The 17,423-nt window shown below is 47.3% G+C and overlaps 1 protein-coding gene across 4 annotated transcripts in view; it reads left to right on the forward strand.

Annotated features, from left to right (window-relative positions):
- The window catches only part of LOC137427368 (uncharacterized), a 73,119-nt gene that overhangs the window by 46,745 nt on the left and 8,951 nt on the right, over positions 1-17,423 (forward strand). For all 4 annotated transcript variants that reach the window (XM_078778295.1, XM_078778294.1, XM_068116818.2 and 1 more), the window contains one exon: positions 10,536-10,646. In XM_078778295.1, coding sequence (XP_078634421.1) covers positions 10,536-10,646 — 111 coding nt within the window. The remainder of the gene's footprint in view (positions 1-10,535; positions 10,647-17,423) is intronic.

Here is a 17,423-nt window from a genome sequence, read left to right on the forward strand (position 1 = left end):
AGGAGACGAAGGCAAGTTGTTTCTGGGCAACAGCCTCACCACAAGATTCCGTGTACCATGGACGGGAGGAAGGGTATGACAACTGAAGACGAGATGGGATAAATCTGTGCATGAGAGAGAGCAATTTACTTTGGAAGAATTCCCAGGATGAGTTGATGTCAGAGGTGGTAGAGATGGGAGACCAGTCCAGATGATTGATGGCTGCTTGAAGACCGTGCCAGTTGGCCTGAGTGAAATGCCAGACTCGTCGACGCTGAGCAGGCTCCCTGAGGATGGTCAGAGAGATGTCCACTTTAACAAGGACATGATCAGATGATCCGATCGGAGCAGAAGAAGAGCAGCAGACATTTTCAGGGAAGTTAGTCATAACCAAGTCCAGAAGAGAAGATGTTCCGTTGACTGAGATCCGGGTCGGGAAATTGACAGATTGTGTCAGTCCCAGTGAGTCGCAGAAGTCCTTTGCTGAGGAGCCATGGCTGGTGAGAGAGGTACCCACATCCAGCCAACTGGCATGATGACAGTTGAAATCACCACATATGAGGAAGAGAGAGTTGGGATGAGTAGATAGAAGTTGGTCCATATCATCAGACAGCGAGATGTAGATGGAGTCATCACTGTTTGGTGGACGGTACAACACACATATGAACAAGAGGTGGGAGCGAAGGGGAAGCCGTAGCCAGAGGTATTCCTGGGGGTGAGGTGGAGAGAGTGCAGTGCAGGGCGAGTGAGGAAGAGAGTTTTTTATAAAGATAGCAACCCCGCCTCCAGGACGAGGCTCAGGTCTATCATACCGGAGTAGGGAGTAGCCCGGGAGAGATACTATGGAATCAGAGACATCATAAAGGAGGAAAGTTTCTGTTAAGCAGATCACGTCTGGTTTGACAGAAGCAACCTGTATGGAGAGATCAGTTAAGTTTGAACGAAGGCCCCGGATGTTTGAGGTCCATACCGTTAATGAAGAGGAAGGGGGAGCATCAGATACAGAACAGGGGGGAGGAGGGGTAGGGTAAGATGTGGAAGAGGTGGAAGAGGTAGGGAGAGCTGTTGAAGGTGTGTCAGAGATTTCAGAATAGCTCGGAGAAAGGGAAGGATGGGGCGGACAAAAGGTTTGATGGTGATTGGGTGAGCCACAATGAGGTGTTATTTGAGGAGGGGGAAGAGCGAGGCAGAAGGTTGGGGGAGATGGAGGTGAGAGTTTGAAGGGGGAAGAAGCGGGGAGGATGCTTTGAGGAGGGGGAGTGAGAGGGGGGAAATTGAGAAGCAATGAGGGTGGGGAGATTTGAAGGGGAGGGGTGAGGGGGGAGTTTGGGAGGGAAGGGACAAGGGGAGGGATTTGAAAGGGATGGGATATGGGGGAGATTTGGAGGGGAGGGGTGAGGCAGGAGTCTAGGAGGGGAGGGGCGAGGGGGCGTCTTGGTGGGGAGGGGTGAGGGGGTAGTTTAGGAGGGAGGGGGCAAGGGGGGAGATTTGAAAGGGATGGGTGATGGGGAAGATTTGGAGGGGAGGGGTGATGGGGAAGATTTGGAGGGGAGGGGTTATGGGGAAGATTTGGAGGGGAGGGGTGAGATTGGATTTTTGAAAGTGTACGATTTATGGGAAACGAACATTTATTGCAAAATGAGTTTCTTGTGACCTTCGAGTTAAAAATACGTTTAAGGACGCTGGATGGAGGATGGAGTGCAGGAGAGTTTAGGGAATGTAGAAAAAAGGCACTATAGGAGATGGATATTTTTTTTGGGATGAATTGATTTGGTGAGCAAGTCGAAAGCAGCCTTTTAAAGAAGAAGAAGAAAAAGGTGTTATAAAATATGACGGAATACATAACTTCAGGGGAAAGTGTAAACATTGAAGGTTAATGAGTGAAAACTATCTGGGGAAATGGGGGAGAAACACGTGGTCGAAGAACGAACGAACGAATAAGAATGAATAAACGAATGAGAACAGAGAAGGAAATGTTTTTTTTTTTGTTTTTTTTTTTTTTTTGAGTTGAGATTTACACAAGGAAGTAGGCTATGGGTGAAAAGACTGGGAATACAGAGAACGAAAGTTATTGGATCACAAACGACAGACCACTGAGAGAAAAACAAAGCCTCAAGGTTGTACAGTGCACACTGTACAAGGCCTTGCTCGCGACACGGCAAACAGACGATCAATTTATGAAAGATAAACACCGAGAAACAACCAAAGTTGCACACAATAACTTCACACACCGAAAGATAAATACAGTTTCGACAAAATACAATTGTGAACAGACTTAACTTCGAAAAACGTGGAGACCGTGTGGAGCTTCGAAAATCCCTGCCGCCGTCTCCAAGATCTCGCGAGATCTCCCGAGAATGGGGAAAAGACTAAAGCGAAGAACGTGAAGAAGAAGAACACCAAAGCAAAAAGGTTGGAAATGCTACTAAATTTATTCCTACTATTTACACAATCAAAGAAACCAAGGAGAAGGAAGGATAATAAAATAAAAACAGAAGAGGAAAGGTGACACAGTGAATTCTAGCTTATCTATTGCAGGCTTAACTTATACCCAGGGACAGAACAAACAAAGACGGACTCACACGAATGCGGAATGGAGGCAGGAACGATTGGCTGGACTGGGAGGAAGGTTCAGCTCGGACCACAAGCTGGAAGGCTTGGCAGGGCGCACAGCAAGCCGGGCCTCGTCAGGTTGGGAGCGAGCAGGGTGACGTCGTGCACTTCTCTCAAGGCTTCCTTCTCGCTTCTCTTCCCTCCTCGCGCACTTCTATTTCCACGGCCTCCGCGCGCGCTCTTTATAACCCCGCGGGCAATCAAGCCGCCGGCCTCTAGAACACGCCCATCAGTGAGCTCGCCTCGGCCCTGATTGGTCGGCACGGCCCTCTGGTTCCCCCCTTGATGACGATGGGCGGGCACGCCCAGGATTCGGCAGCTCCTCCCCCTTCTTCGTGCCGACCTCGTGGCGAATGGAGTCATGGAGGGAACAGTTGGCAATTGTTGGAAGGGGAAGGTGAAGGGAATCTACTCTTATTTCACTTGGTGCAATGGAGTATTTAAATTAATGGAAGACACAGCCTTACACTAATACACATAATAAGGATATAACTACTGAACAGGGAGATATGGTGTCCTGCGTGTATGCTTTATGGAATTAACTACGGGAACGCCCTTTGACCTTTATACAACAACAAATGCAGGAAGGAGGGTGACATTTTACAACAATTCATTACACAACAATAAAAAAAACAACATTCTCATATCCACAACACTGCACCCTCCTCCCCTTAGGCACGTTCCGGGCCTATGAACTTTAGCTTTTAGTGTGGCACGTAGGTGTAGTTCCCTCTACATTTAACCTGACCCTGAGTGCGACAGTTTTAAAACATAAATAAATATGTCCCGCTGCTCCATTGCACCCTGCCTAACAGATTCATGCCCACAACTAACCGAATTGCGGAATGGTCTTCAAACTATACATTTACGGTGGGGGCGCATTATTTACAATGACTACTTTTATTTACAATACTAACCCAGGACCTGTGATTGTTCTTTTGGGGGGAGAGACAGTCTGCCCTGCATCGATGCACCAGAAAGCACCCAAAACGCACCAAAGCACCCTCAAGCACCAATCGGTGCACAGTCATCATTGTTCATGAATAAAATAACTAAACAACCCCAAACCCTGCTGGTGGTCTTTTGCTCTTCGGCTCCCTCTGCTGGCTATTTGTTCTTCCAGATGTTATCTTTCTTTCATTTTCTTACTGGCGGCCTATTGGTGGAAATAAACCTGCACAGAACGTGTCCATTGTTTTGATTTATTTATGGCCCACAGGGCCGACCATGTGTGGTTCACCTGTGCGGCATAGGTGCCCTGTGACCAAGGTCCGCCAGCAAGATCTCGGGCCCTCATGGCCGGTTCCAGCAGAGGGGCCATGCCCCAACCCATGGGGTCCATAAGTGGTGCTCAGCCACAGACATGTGGTCCATAATGTGGTGCATCGATGCAGACAGCTGGTTCTGGGAGTTCCTTGCGCACAATGGCGGACTCCTGCACGCTCCCCTCGGCGCCCAGTGGCGCACAGTCCTTGGTGGGAGACAAAAGGGGGAAAAGACAGATGAGCGAGGGGTAAGGTCTCAAGGGTACACATCGAACAAGGCAATGCAAGGCGAGGTGCGTATGGAGACGGAGCGGAGAAAAGCTCGTCCCTACCGTACGTCACCCCCCCCTGTCACCTACTCTACCATTGCCCTTACCCCATATTTACAACAATCTACACATTTACAAATTCGTCACGACTGTCACGTCTCCCCATATTTCCCCTATACCAAATTCGTCTCCACAATCCCTCTAACCAAAATTTGCCATCACCCAATTCATCATCAATCCTCATAAGGAGGAAGAGATGGAACATCAGCACAATGTCACACCCACGTCATGATGCGTCTCACAATCCAAAACACTTGCATCAAAATAATAAAACAACCTGGCATGGTGTGGAGGTACGTCATCTCAGGTGAGTGGATGCAGATGGTGCGAGGAGATCTCCATCCTAACTATCCTCTAAATGACATTAACACACTTTACACTACCTGGGGTCTTCCCTGCCAATCCATCGGCCAACTTACACTATGGGTTCTAAAAACCAATTCCCATTGACCAAACTGTGGTGCTTCTCAATTTGGGGTCTCACTCCCCCGATTCATCTCCCTGTGCCCTTGCACAATTTCCGGGCTGAGTCGTGTAGCTCTCCCAGCAGGTCTACCCACCTGCACACCTCCACCACTGCAGTTGCCACCCGAGCTTACCTAGCTCCTCACCCGAACCTATCTAATTGGGGAAGGCCCCTCCTGGCTCTGTCACCCCTTGGTGCCCTCTGGCACTGGGCTACCCGGGTCCGTCCTCCGGATCCTCGGGCCCCATCCACAACAACTCTGCCGGCTCCCAGAGCCCACCTGCGGCCTCACCTGGCCGACATCCTCACAGTGGTGGAGTGCCCAAACAAGTACACACACTAACAGGCTACATGCCCAGCCATTTCCATGTCACTAATGCACCCATCCAAATACCATTCTTCCACCACGCACCACAAATGCCAATATCCAACCACAATTTACCTGTACCCTCTACCTAACACTTACACTACCCTCCCCGGGTATTCGTGATGGGGGTCCATTCTTCCCCCATTCATACCTTCGCACCATCCACTCCACTCCACAGTTTCCACCATACTCACTCCACGACCATCCATTCCAATACTCCATATACTCCAGACCATTTATTCCATACACCTGTTCTCCATACACCTGTTGTTGCACACCTGTGCAATCACACCTGGTGCCACCTGCACCCTCCTTCCTTCCTGGACCATTTGCTCAGCACAACTCACATCAATATCACTCACTCACACACTGCTCCATACACCTGTTCAGTTGCACACCTGTGCAATCACACTACAACACACAATCATTTACTCATACCCTGCTCAATACACTTGAATACACCTCCAACATTCACACGGCATCATCTGAACTACCTGGTGCCCTGCTAACCTAGTGCTCCCCGTCTTCCCTTTAAACTAAGCACATACCACGTCATTATCATCCAAACTAATCTACCTGCGTCCCCACTACAGGTATCATTGTGACTACCTAATCTTACCATTACCTAAGGTCATCTCTAGGTCCCTATCATTATATCCTAACCCTCCCGGGCTAGTTTTCACTGCCAAACCCCATAACTAGTGCTCCTTTGCCCCCGTTGTGAGAGATGGCAGAGTTGCCATCCCACCACATCGGGTATCTTCCACTACAAATTTTGCTCGTCCAAATTCAACAAATCAAAAATTTGCCAATCATCTGCCAATCATTCTACCAATCATCAAATTTTGCTTTGCAATTTCGGGTCCAAACCACTATCATCACCCGTCTACTCACTAGATCCTCTCGGTGCGCCAATTCGTTTCCAAAGCTCTGCTTCGTAAAGCCGAGCAATGGATGCGGGTGGTTTGGTGCCAGCGGCTGGATGCGTCCGGCACTCGGTGCAGGGAAGGACGCTTACCCGGGCCGAGAGCCCACGCACCACCTCGGCACGGAGCCGTCCAATGGCCCGATCTCGACCTGCCGGAATGCCTCAACAAAAAGGGGTCGCCATGACGACCCTTCCTATCGGGCTGCCCGCTCCGCCTAGTGGAGCACCGATGCGGCCGTTCAAAGCGCGGCCCGGCGTGGATCCCGCACGGCGGTTCTTTCGAAACCGCCGCGGACCTCCACGGCACGCAAAGCTGCCCGGCGCGCACCGAGGGCCCGATTCGGCTATACGTCGCTCTAACCGCTAACCCGGTTACCGTCGATGCTCCACTTGCATGCTCACACCCCGCAGCCCGTTCCTTGCTCATACATCCAGCCGTCTCCATGCTCTTTGTCATTGCACCTTCCCTGACACACCCAGGTACACTCATTCCGCTTCGACTTTGTCACACACCTGACCACCGCACACCTTTGCACACACTCGTCGTTCACACACCTCACCAACACACCTCTTCGCGCCCCCTCCTCGATCACCTCCTCTGTGACAACCACAGGTGTGCTCTCACTTGCACACCCAACCACGTGCCTCACTACCAATTCCAGCGTGCATTCCCATACGTGCTCTCCCATTCCAGGTGTGCATCCTTCCATTCCAGGTGTACATCCTCCCTCACCTGCCACAACCAACTCACGCTCCGTGTCACTCTAACTACTTTTACCACCACACTCGGTTGCGCACTCACCCTTACTCTCGACAGTGTACTCTGTACTCATGCACCCGTCCGTTACACACCTTTCTCGCGCATCCTCTTTCGCACACTCTCCCGTTACACCCTCTGTAACACTCATCACAGGTGTGCACTCTCTCGTTACATCCTCTGTAACACTCCCCACTGCGCGCTTCCATGTGCCCCCCCGCACACGCGCTACGACCAACTCACTCTCGACAGCACACTCACTCCTCGGCGCGCACTTTTTCCTCACACACCCCAGAGTCGGACATTCTCGCACACCTCCTCTGTCCATACACTCCGTACCTGTCGCACACTTCACCAGCGGCCTCTCACGAACACCCGGATCAAAATCAACCCCCAAGCCGACTGAAGCTTCCCTCACACCATATACATTTCCGCGTATATCGCCACTCACCTCGGCACCTCGTCTCCGCACCTCCTTCGCCACCTGCAAACTCTTTATTTGGTTAGCGAGCACACCATCACGATTTGAGCACCGACCTTGTACATATTCCATCACCTCCTCCTTTATCGCTTTCTCAGTTTCCCTTCGTCTCTTCTTAATTTCAATCACCGCTTCTTCCACCTCCTCTAATTTTTGCTTCACCTCTTTTATTTCCCGGTGCGTCTCCTCAATTTTGTCCTCTAACGCCACTTTAGCCGTTTCTATGTGCGTCCTCACCTCTCTGTCCTTCGTCTCCATCACTTCTGTCACCTCTTCCAACCTCTTCGTCAACCCCTCATGTACCATCTGACATTCCTTCTGTGTCGCTATTAATTCGTTCTTGATGTCTTTTTGTGTCGCTTTTAACCCCCCGATTATTGCAGTGTTCTTTTCCACTTGGTCCACGAGTTCCTTTTGTCCCACTGTCAGCTGTTCTACTCCCCTCGTCAGACCCTCTATTCCCCCCTGTAACCTAGCCGTATTATTCCTCACCTCCTTCTCCATACACTTCTCACCTCGCTTTACCTCCTCGCGTACCCCCGAGACCGCCTCGCTTTCACCTCGTCGTATCTCCTCCCCCATCTCCTCCCTCTCTTTTGTAGATGCCGCCCTCATCTGTCCCAATTCATCCCTCTGAGCATCCAATTTACCTTCGAACCCGATTTTGACCTCCTCTATCTGGTGCCCCATTTGTTTGATTTCCCGGGCGGATTGCTCCCCAACTTCCCGCAATTTGTTGTCCATTGTGTTTTCTAAACCCCTTAACCCATTTTTCACCCCCTCTATCTGATTCTCCTGGGCAGCCATTCTATTTTCCACCCCCGTTAACCCATTCTTCACCTATTTTATCCCGTTGTCTAACCCCTCAAATTTATTGTCTAACTCCTCAAATTTATTGTCTAACCCCTCAAATTTGCTGTCTATCTTCCCAATTTGGGCCCTGGTACCCCTCGCTTCGTCCCTCATTCTGTTTTCCATCTTCTCGCTATCAGCCCTCATTCCCACAAGTTGGTTTTCCAATCGTACATTATTAGCCCTTGCTTCGTCCCTCATTCGCTCACCCATTTTGTCCATAAGGGCCCCCATTTGTAGCAAAAAAAGGTTCGAATCCACCGGTGCTGCTACGGTCACGGGCGCCGCTAAATTTGGTGCCGCTGCATTCACGTGCGTGAGGGCGCCATTTTGTGCACCTGACACCTCCTCAACCACCTCCTCATTGCTCTCCTCCATTTCTTCCCTGTGGTCCTGTGTTACCCCTAACCCCTCTTCAAGCTCACCCACCTGCATCCGATCGCCTTGATTTCTATGTGCCGATCGCATGTCATTCCGATCGCCATGGCGCGATTTCAAAGTTCGGGTTTTTCTAAAACAAAACAAATTTCGGCCGCTCGTAATTTTGAGCGCGGTAAGCGCGCTTCGGGTCCAATCCCTCTCCCGACACCAATTGTTACGGGACCGCGACGAGGATGTTGTTTGCCGAGTGGATGGCCGCTGCGCCCGAACAGTTACCCCGACTAACCCGATTCCTGAAAGTTGGCCGAATCGCGCCACAGATATTCAATGGGGAAAAGAATAAAGCGAAGGATGTGAAGAAGAAGAACACCAACACAAAAAGGTTGGAAATGCTACTAAATTTATTCCTACTATTTACACAATCAAAGAAACCAAGGAGAAGGAAGGATAATAAAATAAAAACAGAAGAGGAAAGGTGACAGTGAAATTCTAGCTTATCTATTACAGGCTTAACTTATACCCAGGGACAGAACAAACAAAGACGGACTCACACGAATGGGGAATGGAGGCAGGAACGATTGGCTGGACCGGGAGGAAGGTTCAGCTCGGACCACAAGCTGGAAGGCTTGGCAGGGCGCACAGCAAGCCGGGGCTCATCAGGCTGGGAGCGAGCAGGGTGACGTCGTGCACTTCTCTCAAGGCTTCCTTCTCGCTTCTCTTCCCTCCTCGCGCACTTCTATTTCCACGGCTTCCGCGCGCGCTCTTTATAACCCCGCGGGCAATCAAGCCGCCGGCCTCTAGAACACGCCCATCGGTGAGCTCGCCTCGGCCCTGATTGGTCGGCACGGCCCTCTGGCTCCGCCCTTGATGACGATGGGCGGGCACGCCCAGGATTCGGCAGCTCCTCCCCCTTCTTCTCCAAGCCGACCTCGTGGCGAATGGAGTCGCTGAGGGAACAGTTGGCAATTGTTGGAAGGGGAAGGGGAAGGTGAAGGGAATCTACTCTTATTTCACTTGGTGCAATGGAGTATTTAAATTAATGGAAGACACAGCCTTACACTAATACACATAATAAGGATATAACTACTGAACAGGGAGATATGGTGTCCTGCGTGTATGCTTTATGGAATTAACTACGGGAACGCCCTTTGACCTTTATACAACAACAAATGCAGGAAGGAGGGTGACATTTTACAACAATTCATAACACAACAATAAAAAAACACCATTCTCATATCCACAATATATATATATTTTTTTCCCTGCAAGAGCGGGGGTGAGTGTTGCGGGCCCCATGACAATCATGTTTCCCTGTTTGAGGCAATGTTTTTATGGCCGGATGCCCTTCCTGACGCCAACGCTTGGTCATGCTCTTACGATGCGCTGGGATACGGTGTACCTATTCTAAATCGGGGTACACACCGTGATCATTCATCCCAGCTAGCTGGTACTCAATTTGCCGACCTCGGAAGGACGACAGGCTCAGTCAACCCCGTGGCGTTAATTCAGAGATCGACCGGGATTCGAACCCAGGATCCTAGGATCCCAAGCCGGCACCCTAACCACTAAGCCAACACCAGGCTAGGTATGTTTAATTAATCTATTTTAGGGGGAGTGTAACCCGGGTTCGCGTGATGGGAAAATCCTTTGTGAACCATGAGGGTTCTTTCGAGACAAAAAAAAAAAAATCAACCAGTCACATGTTAGATTGTAATTGTTTGTAATTTGAGAATAAAAGCAGTTTGGTGGAGAAAACCTTCTCTATTTTGCCTTTTCTACATTTTTCTTGCTTTCTGTATTTTGTTGGTTGTGATTTTAGGTGGTGGTGAAATTCCACTGAAGATGTAGTCAGGTCGGAAGCATCTCATAACATTGAGGCAGTTTATACAGAATTTAATGCTTTGTTATCATAATGTTTTCACATCACACCATTCCTGAGGGAAATGTTTTATTTTCTCTCTTCAAGGAAGATTTTAATGCTTTGATAGAGATTTTAATGGTTTTTATTTCGAAAAAAAAGATTTTAATGCAACATTTATTTTTCTATTTTAAGAGTATGAAAACAGCTCTGCATGTGACACAAGATGCCTGCATCTAATAAAATTTACTTTTTCCAGATTTATTTGTGAAAGTGGAAGTGAAAGCTGAGCACGACATTGTTGTACACCTGGATCGACCCAAACCCAATGATGCTGAAGATTCTTTCCTCAAGAGCCATCCTCTTGAAGGTTTCTGTCAATGTCTATACATTTTGATTCGAACAGTTTGATGATTAACTCTCGTGTTAAGAAAAAAACAAAACATGGCGTTGTGATTTAATTACTTTAAGAAATAACCACAATGGCAAATCAATTTTTCAAACATCAATTATCCCCTTCATTATTATATAAAATATTTTAACCAACAATAATATACCTTGTTGTATCCTCTTTCCTCAATATGTCCTCGTCAATTCTGATTTTAATTTGACACCTGTTACTAAAGCCCCCATTGGACTTTCATTGGACGAGTAAAACGGTTCTCCAAGGACATTCAAATGGAATTTGGACTAGATATGTGTTCCAAGTGCGCATTTGTACAAGGTAAACCAAGAAAAACAGACAACATAAAACTTGACCTCGAAACAACAATACAGCAGTCACAAAACGAAGCATCATCCAAATACCTCGGAGTGGAAGAGGGCCACCAAATATGTCTCAAAAAATGTGTAAAACAATTGCCCTAGAATACTTGCGTAGAATGAGGCTGATCCTGAAAACGTAGTCTCCCATGAAAGAAAATCAAATAAATAAACCAGCTCGCAGTGCCTGTAGTATGCTTTGCGCCTCCCTTTGATACTCCTTATCTCAAAACGGAAGAGATGTTGAAGAAAAGACTTAACTCAAAGAAACCACGAAATGTATCATGCCTTAAAAGAAGATGTGAACACATTAAACTGAACCAAACCACTTACACGTGGAACTTGGGTGTTCTGGATGTAAGCCACTATACCTACGGCTCATTTTTAAGAATCCTGATGGAGATGAAGGTACTGATAAGAATTATGTGCCGAGTGATAATGCAAAGGTGAAACAACTTCGGGTTTCTCTGGATGGAACATTTTACCCACGAGACAGATTAGAAATTGATTGGGAAAAAAATGATTATGCGGAAGCCTGCAAGTCTTACCAAAAGGTGTGTGAAAGCAACGGTAATGATGATCCCATTTTAGATATGGTAACATTTAAAAAAAACTTTATACAATCGCAAAGGCGCAAAACGCCCCTACCTTTATATAAGGAATCGTGTCTCTACATGCAGCCTTTACATGGGGACTGAAAATTCGTTTCTCAGCTTCTGCTGGATGAAATCTGCTGCAAATTTCAGAAGTAAATGCTTTGTACGTTGAGGTAATATGTTCCAAATTTCAGCAAAGTCTATTTATGAATTCTTGAGTTATATTTAGAAAACCCTCGATCATGTTGGTGTCTGTCCGTCCGTCCATCCAAAATGTGTTGGCGCTCGTATCTCAAGGACTATACATTAAAACTAGCTGAAACTTGGAATATACATTGGCCAATAGGTCGAGTTAATGGCTTTCAAAATAAATTCCACTTAAGTGCTATAGATTTTGCTTTAAAATTCTCTCTCTCTCTCTCTCTTTCTCTCTCTCTCTCTCTCTCTCTCTCTCTCTCTCTCTCTCTCTCTCTCTCTCTCTCTCTATATATATATACATATATATATATATATATATATATATATATATATATATACATATATATGTATATATATACCATTATATACATATATAATGGTATATTATATATATGTATATATATGTATATATATATATATGTATATATATATATATATATATATATATATATATATATATATATATATATACATGTATATATATATATGTATATATATATATATATATATGTATATATATATATATATATATATATATATATATATATATATATATGTATGTATATATATATATATATATGTATGTATATATATATGTATATATATTATATATATATATATGTATATAATGGTATCTGTAATCTGGTTCTCCAACCTAATGAGCGGACAACATGACGTCATCGCCATGCATGTCCGCATTGCCTGCAAAGCTCCAGAGGAACCATCTAGCAGTGCGTCATTACGGATTATAAATCCAGATACTGTCACAAGTGCATGCAAAACTCACAGTTACCGACCTGGTTTCGCCCTTGTTGGGGCTTCATCAGGGCAACGCAGTGAGGCTTCCATACACTTGTAACTCTGTGAACCTTTCGGTTTTTATATCAGTCACTATGCGACCTTCATATCATCAGTGGAGAACCTCCAGCAAGGTGTCCCATACAGCTGCTGCTGCACCTTGCTGGGAGCGATAAGCACCGCCTGCCACATGGTAACGTTATCTCCGTAATCCATAATGACGCACTGCTAGATGGTTCCTCTGGAGCTTTGCAGGCAATGCGGACATGCATGGCGATGACGTCATGTTGTCCGCTCATTAGGTTGGAGAACCAGATTACAGATACCATTATTAGTAACTCCCAACTGCAACCAGGTCGACTCCATATGATGAGTGGATACCAGAGATAACGTTACCATGTGGCAGGCGGTGCTTATCGCTTGGCATTTAATATGGATTTTTTTTTTTTTTTCTTGACGAGTTTACTTTCTGAACTCAGTATATCAATCTGGTGAGTTTCTTTTACCCTTCGGTGATGTCTTTGTTGAAAGAACCAGGTCACTGATTGTCTTTCGCAGCAAGACGTCAATAACGGGATTATATCACAGGTGGCGTGACAAAATGTAAGGACAGGTACATTTGACAATTGGCTTCCCAATCGGGTATATAAGGGTTGTTGCGTTCTGTATTAGTGGAAAACAACTGCTGCACGTCTACAAAAGTTATTGCCGCTTCCTCTGGAGATGGTCCGTCAACTTGACAATGCTGTTTGTCATGGAGTGGTGGCTTTACGAAATTCTGGCATGAAACAGCGTGCTATTGCTCGGCAGTATGGCACCACTCAAGGTCAGGTGTCAAAGATCCTGAAACGAAATGCTCAGAGGGGTGTCCCTACTCCAATACCGAGGCCAGGACGTCCACACAGAACCACAAGGAGAGATGATCACCGGCTGCACCGGTTAGTCTGCAATGGCCGTACCAAGTCAGCTAATCGGCTTAGGGCTGAGTGGCAGCAACTGACAAATGTGCCTGTATCCAGAAGGCTAGTCAAACAACGACTGGTTCAAGCAGGCTATCATGCCAGGCGTCCTCTGTGAAAGCCACGCCTGACCAGACAACACAGCCAGCGCTGATTGCAGTGGGCCAGAGAGCACCGTCAATGGCAGCCAGGAAACTGGAATCACGTGACCTTCAGTGACTAGTCTAGATTTCTGGTCTATCGTCAAGATGGCCACGTCCGTGTGCGCAGACAAGTGCATGAAGCCCATAACGAAGATTGTATAGTGCCAAGAGTCCAAGCTGGAGCTGGTGGGGTGAACGTTTGGGCTGCTTTTCATGCAGGTGGAAAACTGACCTGGTTGTTCTGAATGGAAACCTGAACCGGTTCAAGTACAGGGTCATTCTGGAAGAAACTTTTGCTTCCATTTGCTCGTGCAGCCTTTCGAGGAAACTTTGTCTTCCAAGATGACAATGCACGGCCTCATCGTGCTCGCATGATCCAACACTTTCTTGCTGACCATGGTGTAGAGCATATGGAGTGGCCTGCCATGTCCCCAGATATGAATCCGATAGAGAACTTGTGGGCAGAATTAACGCGTCAAATTGACAACTTGGACCAGCAGCCTACCTCTGTGCGTGAATTGCAGCAGACTATTGTCACTGCTTGGCAAGCGATTCCTGTCCAAACCTTGGCAAATCTCGTGAACAGCATGCATCGACGTGTACGTGCTCTCCTGAATGCTCATGGGGGTTACACGAAGTACTGAACTGTAATTTTACTGTCCGTAATCCGTCATAATTTAGCTTTTGTTTTTGTTGAAAATAAAGTTTGGCTAATGTGCAAAATAAAGAGATACTTCTGGAAAACGTACAGAAGTTTAACACAGTACTGTCCGTGAATTGAGTTCGATATCGGTTTACATCACTTTCAAGGATCAATTTATCTGCTTCGAAATGTCAAATGTGGTTTTTGTTTCTTTTAAATGTCACATTAACAAAATCTAGAATAATTTCAACATAATTCCAATGAACTTTTGGTTGTAAGTCATCTTGAAAATTAAGTTCAACCCCACAAAAAAAAATTCCATCTTAAATGCCAAGTCTGTGTGTATATATATATTTATATATATATATATATATATATATATATGTGTATATATATATTTATATATATATATATATGTGTATATATATATATATATATATATATATATATATATATATATATATATATATTGAAACGCAAAAGAAACTTCCCACCTTTGAAACCTTTAAATATCAACAATAACACTGCGTGTAGTAATTGTGTGAACTTATTTGTGGACAATAATGTCCTCACTGTCAGACAAAACGGTCACGGATGGTCACTTGAACCTTCAATGGTCACTTCATAGCACAGCTGTTGAACAGCCGTTTTGACTGTCAGTGATTAGCCAAGGGGTACGGGATGATTTTAATGAGCTGCACGTGATGTCTTGATGTTGGCTTTAAAAAGGCCAGTGCAAAATGGGCATTTCAATCAACATGCCACGATTATCAAGAGATCAACGGCAGCGTGCCCTGGGCATGCTGCAAGGCGGACTGAGCTACCCTGAGGTGGCACGTCGCCTTGGCTGTTCACACCAGATGATATCGGCCCTGGTGGACAGAGACACCCTCCACAACTCTGCAGATGACAGACCTCGATCAGGGAGGCCAAGAGTCACCACTGCAAGGCAGGACAGGCAGATGGTCCGAAGTCACCTGCAGGATCGATTCCGTCCAGCATCCCGCACTGCGGCAGAAACTCCGGGCGTGCAAACCCACGGATCTCCAATCTTAAAGCTGGGCGTTAAGATTCCCATCCACAACCACCAGTGGCGTCCTGTACCGGCCTGATATGGCGGCCCACACCATCACACTTGGGCCACCCCACCTGTTGGCTTGATGCATGCAACAATCGGCATATTGCTCGCCAGTTCTTCTCCAGACACGCTCATGCCCATCAGGATTGTCCACACAGAACCTTGACTCATCGCTGAAAGCGACCTCGTTCCACTGCGCCAAGGTCCACCGCTGATGCTGCTGGCACCATCTCTGTCAGTTGCGGTGATGGGCATCCGTCATTACGGGGCCTCTGTATGGTCTTCTGGCAGTCAGACCATAGTCATGCAGTCATCTTCGTGCAGTATCATTGGACATCCGTGGGTTTGCACGCCCCGGAGTTTCTGCCGCAGTGCGGGATGCTGGACGGAATCGATCCCGCAGGTGACTTCGGACCATCTGCCTGTCCTGCCTTGCAGTGGTGACTCTTGGCCTCCCTGATCGAGGTCTGTCATCTGCAGAGTTGTGGAGGGTGTCTCTGTCCACCAGGGCCGATATCGTCTGGTGTGAACAGCCAAGGCGATGTGCCACCTCACGGTAGCTCAGTCCGCCTTGCAGCATGCCCAGGGCACGCTGCCGTTGATCCCTTGACAATCGTGGCATGTTGATTGAAATGCCCATTTTGCACTGGCCTTTTTAAAGCCAATATGAAGACATCACGTGCAGCTCATTAAAATCATCCAGTACCCCTTGGCTAATCACTGACAGTCAAAACGGCTGTTCAACAGCTGTGCTATGAAGTGACCATTGAAGGTTCAAGTGACCATCCGTGACCGTTTTGTCTGACAGTGAGGACGCTATTGTCCACAAATAAGTTCACACATTTACGACACGGTGTTATTGTTGATATTTAAAGGTTTCAAAGGTGGTAAGTTTCTTTTGCGTTTCAGTATATATATTTATATATATATATATATATATATATATAAAACACTGTGTGTGTGTAATGTTACTGATAGACTCCTAAACGGAGAGGCTCACGTACTTGATATTTGGCATAGACATAGCCATTGAGCCTGGGACGAACATGGCCGAGACCATATTTGACGAGATCCATATTTTTTTATTCATATTTACCTCAGCGCATTTCAGCGAAGTACCCGCTAATCTCAGCCGGTTCCAGAGCAGCTCGCTGATTCGCTCAGAGCGATCACGTGATGTTCCATTCCCGCCGCCAGACTGATTTGCTCAGAGCGATCACGTGATGTTCCATCCCGTCGCACGTCACACGTTTTTTCACCTTTTATGCGATCGTGTTTTGTATCGATTTTGTGCGATATGAATTAAATGTCTTTGAAACAGCTGTGAAACGTCTTTCCACAACCCTTCCGTAACCGATTGGAGCAGTTTATTGCCGCCCACAAAACGAGATCCGCGAAGCGAGTTGGTCGAGTCGTGCTGACCAAGATGGCGACACGGCAGCTTCACTTTTCACGGAGTATGAGCGTTCTATATATTTTCAATTCAGTGCGCCCGTGATTTGTGGCATCGACATGACCATTGGGCCTTCACGGTGTAATTTGTGCGAGGCTTTTGTCCGAGTGAGCTTGAGTCGAGAGGGCGAATGTACGGGTCTCCCTTCCCCCACCCGGCAACGCCGGTACTGGAGGACGTCACAGGATCGGTGAGTCTCCAAAATCCGCTTCGTGCTGTTGCGAATATGCAGAACTATGTCCGATTGTTGTGCTGCTCTCCGACCATGAGAACTGCAGCGTCATTGTTGACTGGCCGTCCCCTTCCCTCCCCCTTCCCCCTCCCCCCTCTGTCCCCTCTGTCCCCCCTTCCCTTCCCCCTCCCTCCCCTCCCCCTTCTCCCCTCCCCCTCCATTTTCCCCCCTCCCCCTCCCTTTCCCCCTCCCCCTCCCTTACCCCTCCCCCCGCCCCTCCCCCTCCCCCCACCCCCCGCCCTCCCCTCCCCCACCCCTCCCCTCTGGCTCCTCCCCTCCCCCCCT

Source organism: Myxine glutinosa, chromosome 5, assembly GCF_964187855.1.
Source record: "Myxine glutinosa chromosome 5, kmMyxGlut1.1, whole genome shotgun sequence".
NCBI lineage: Eukaryota > Metazoa > Chordata > Myxini > Myxiniformes > Myxinidae > Myxine > Myxine glutinosa.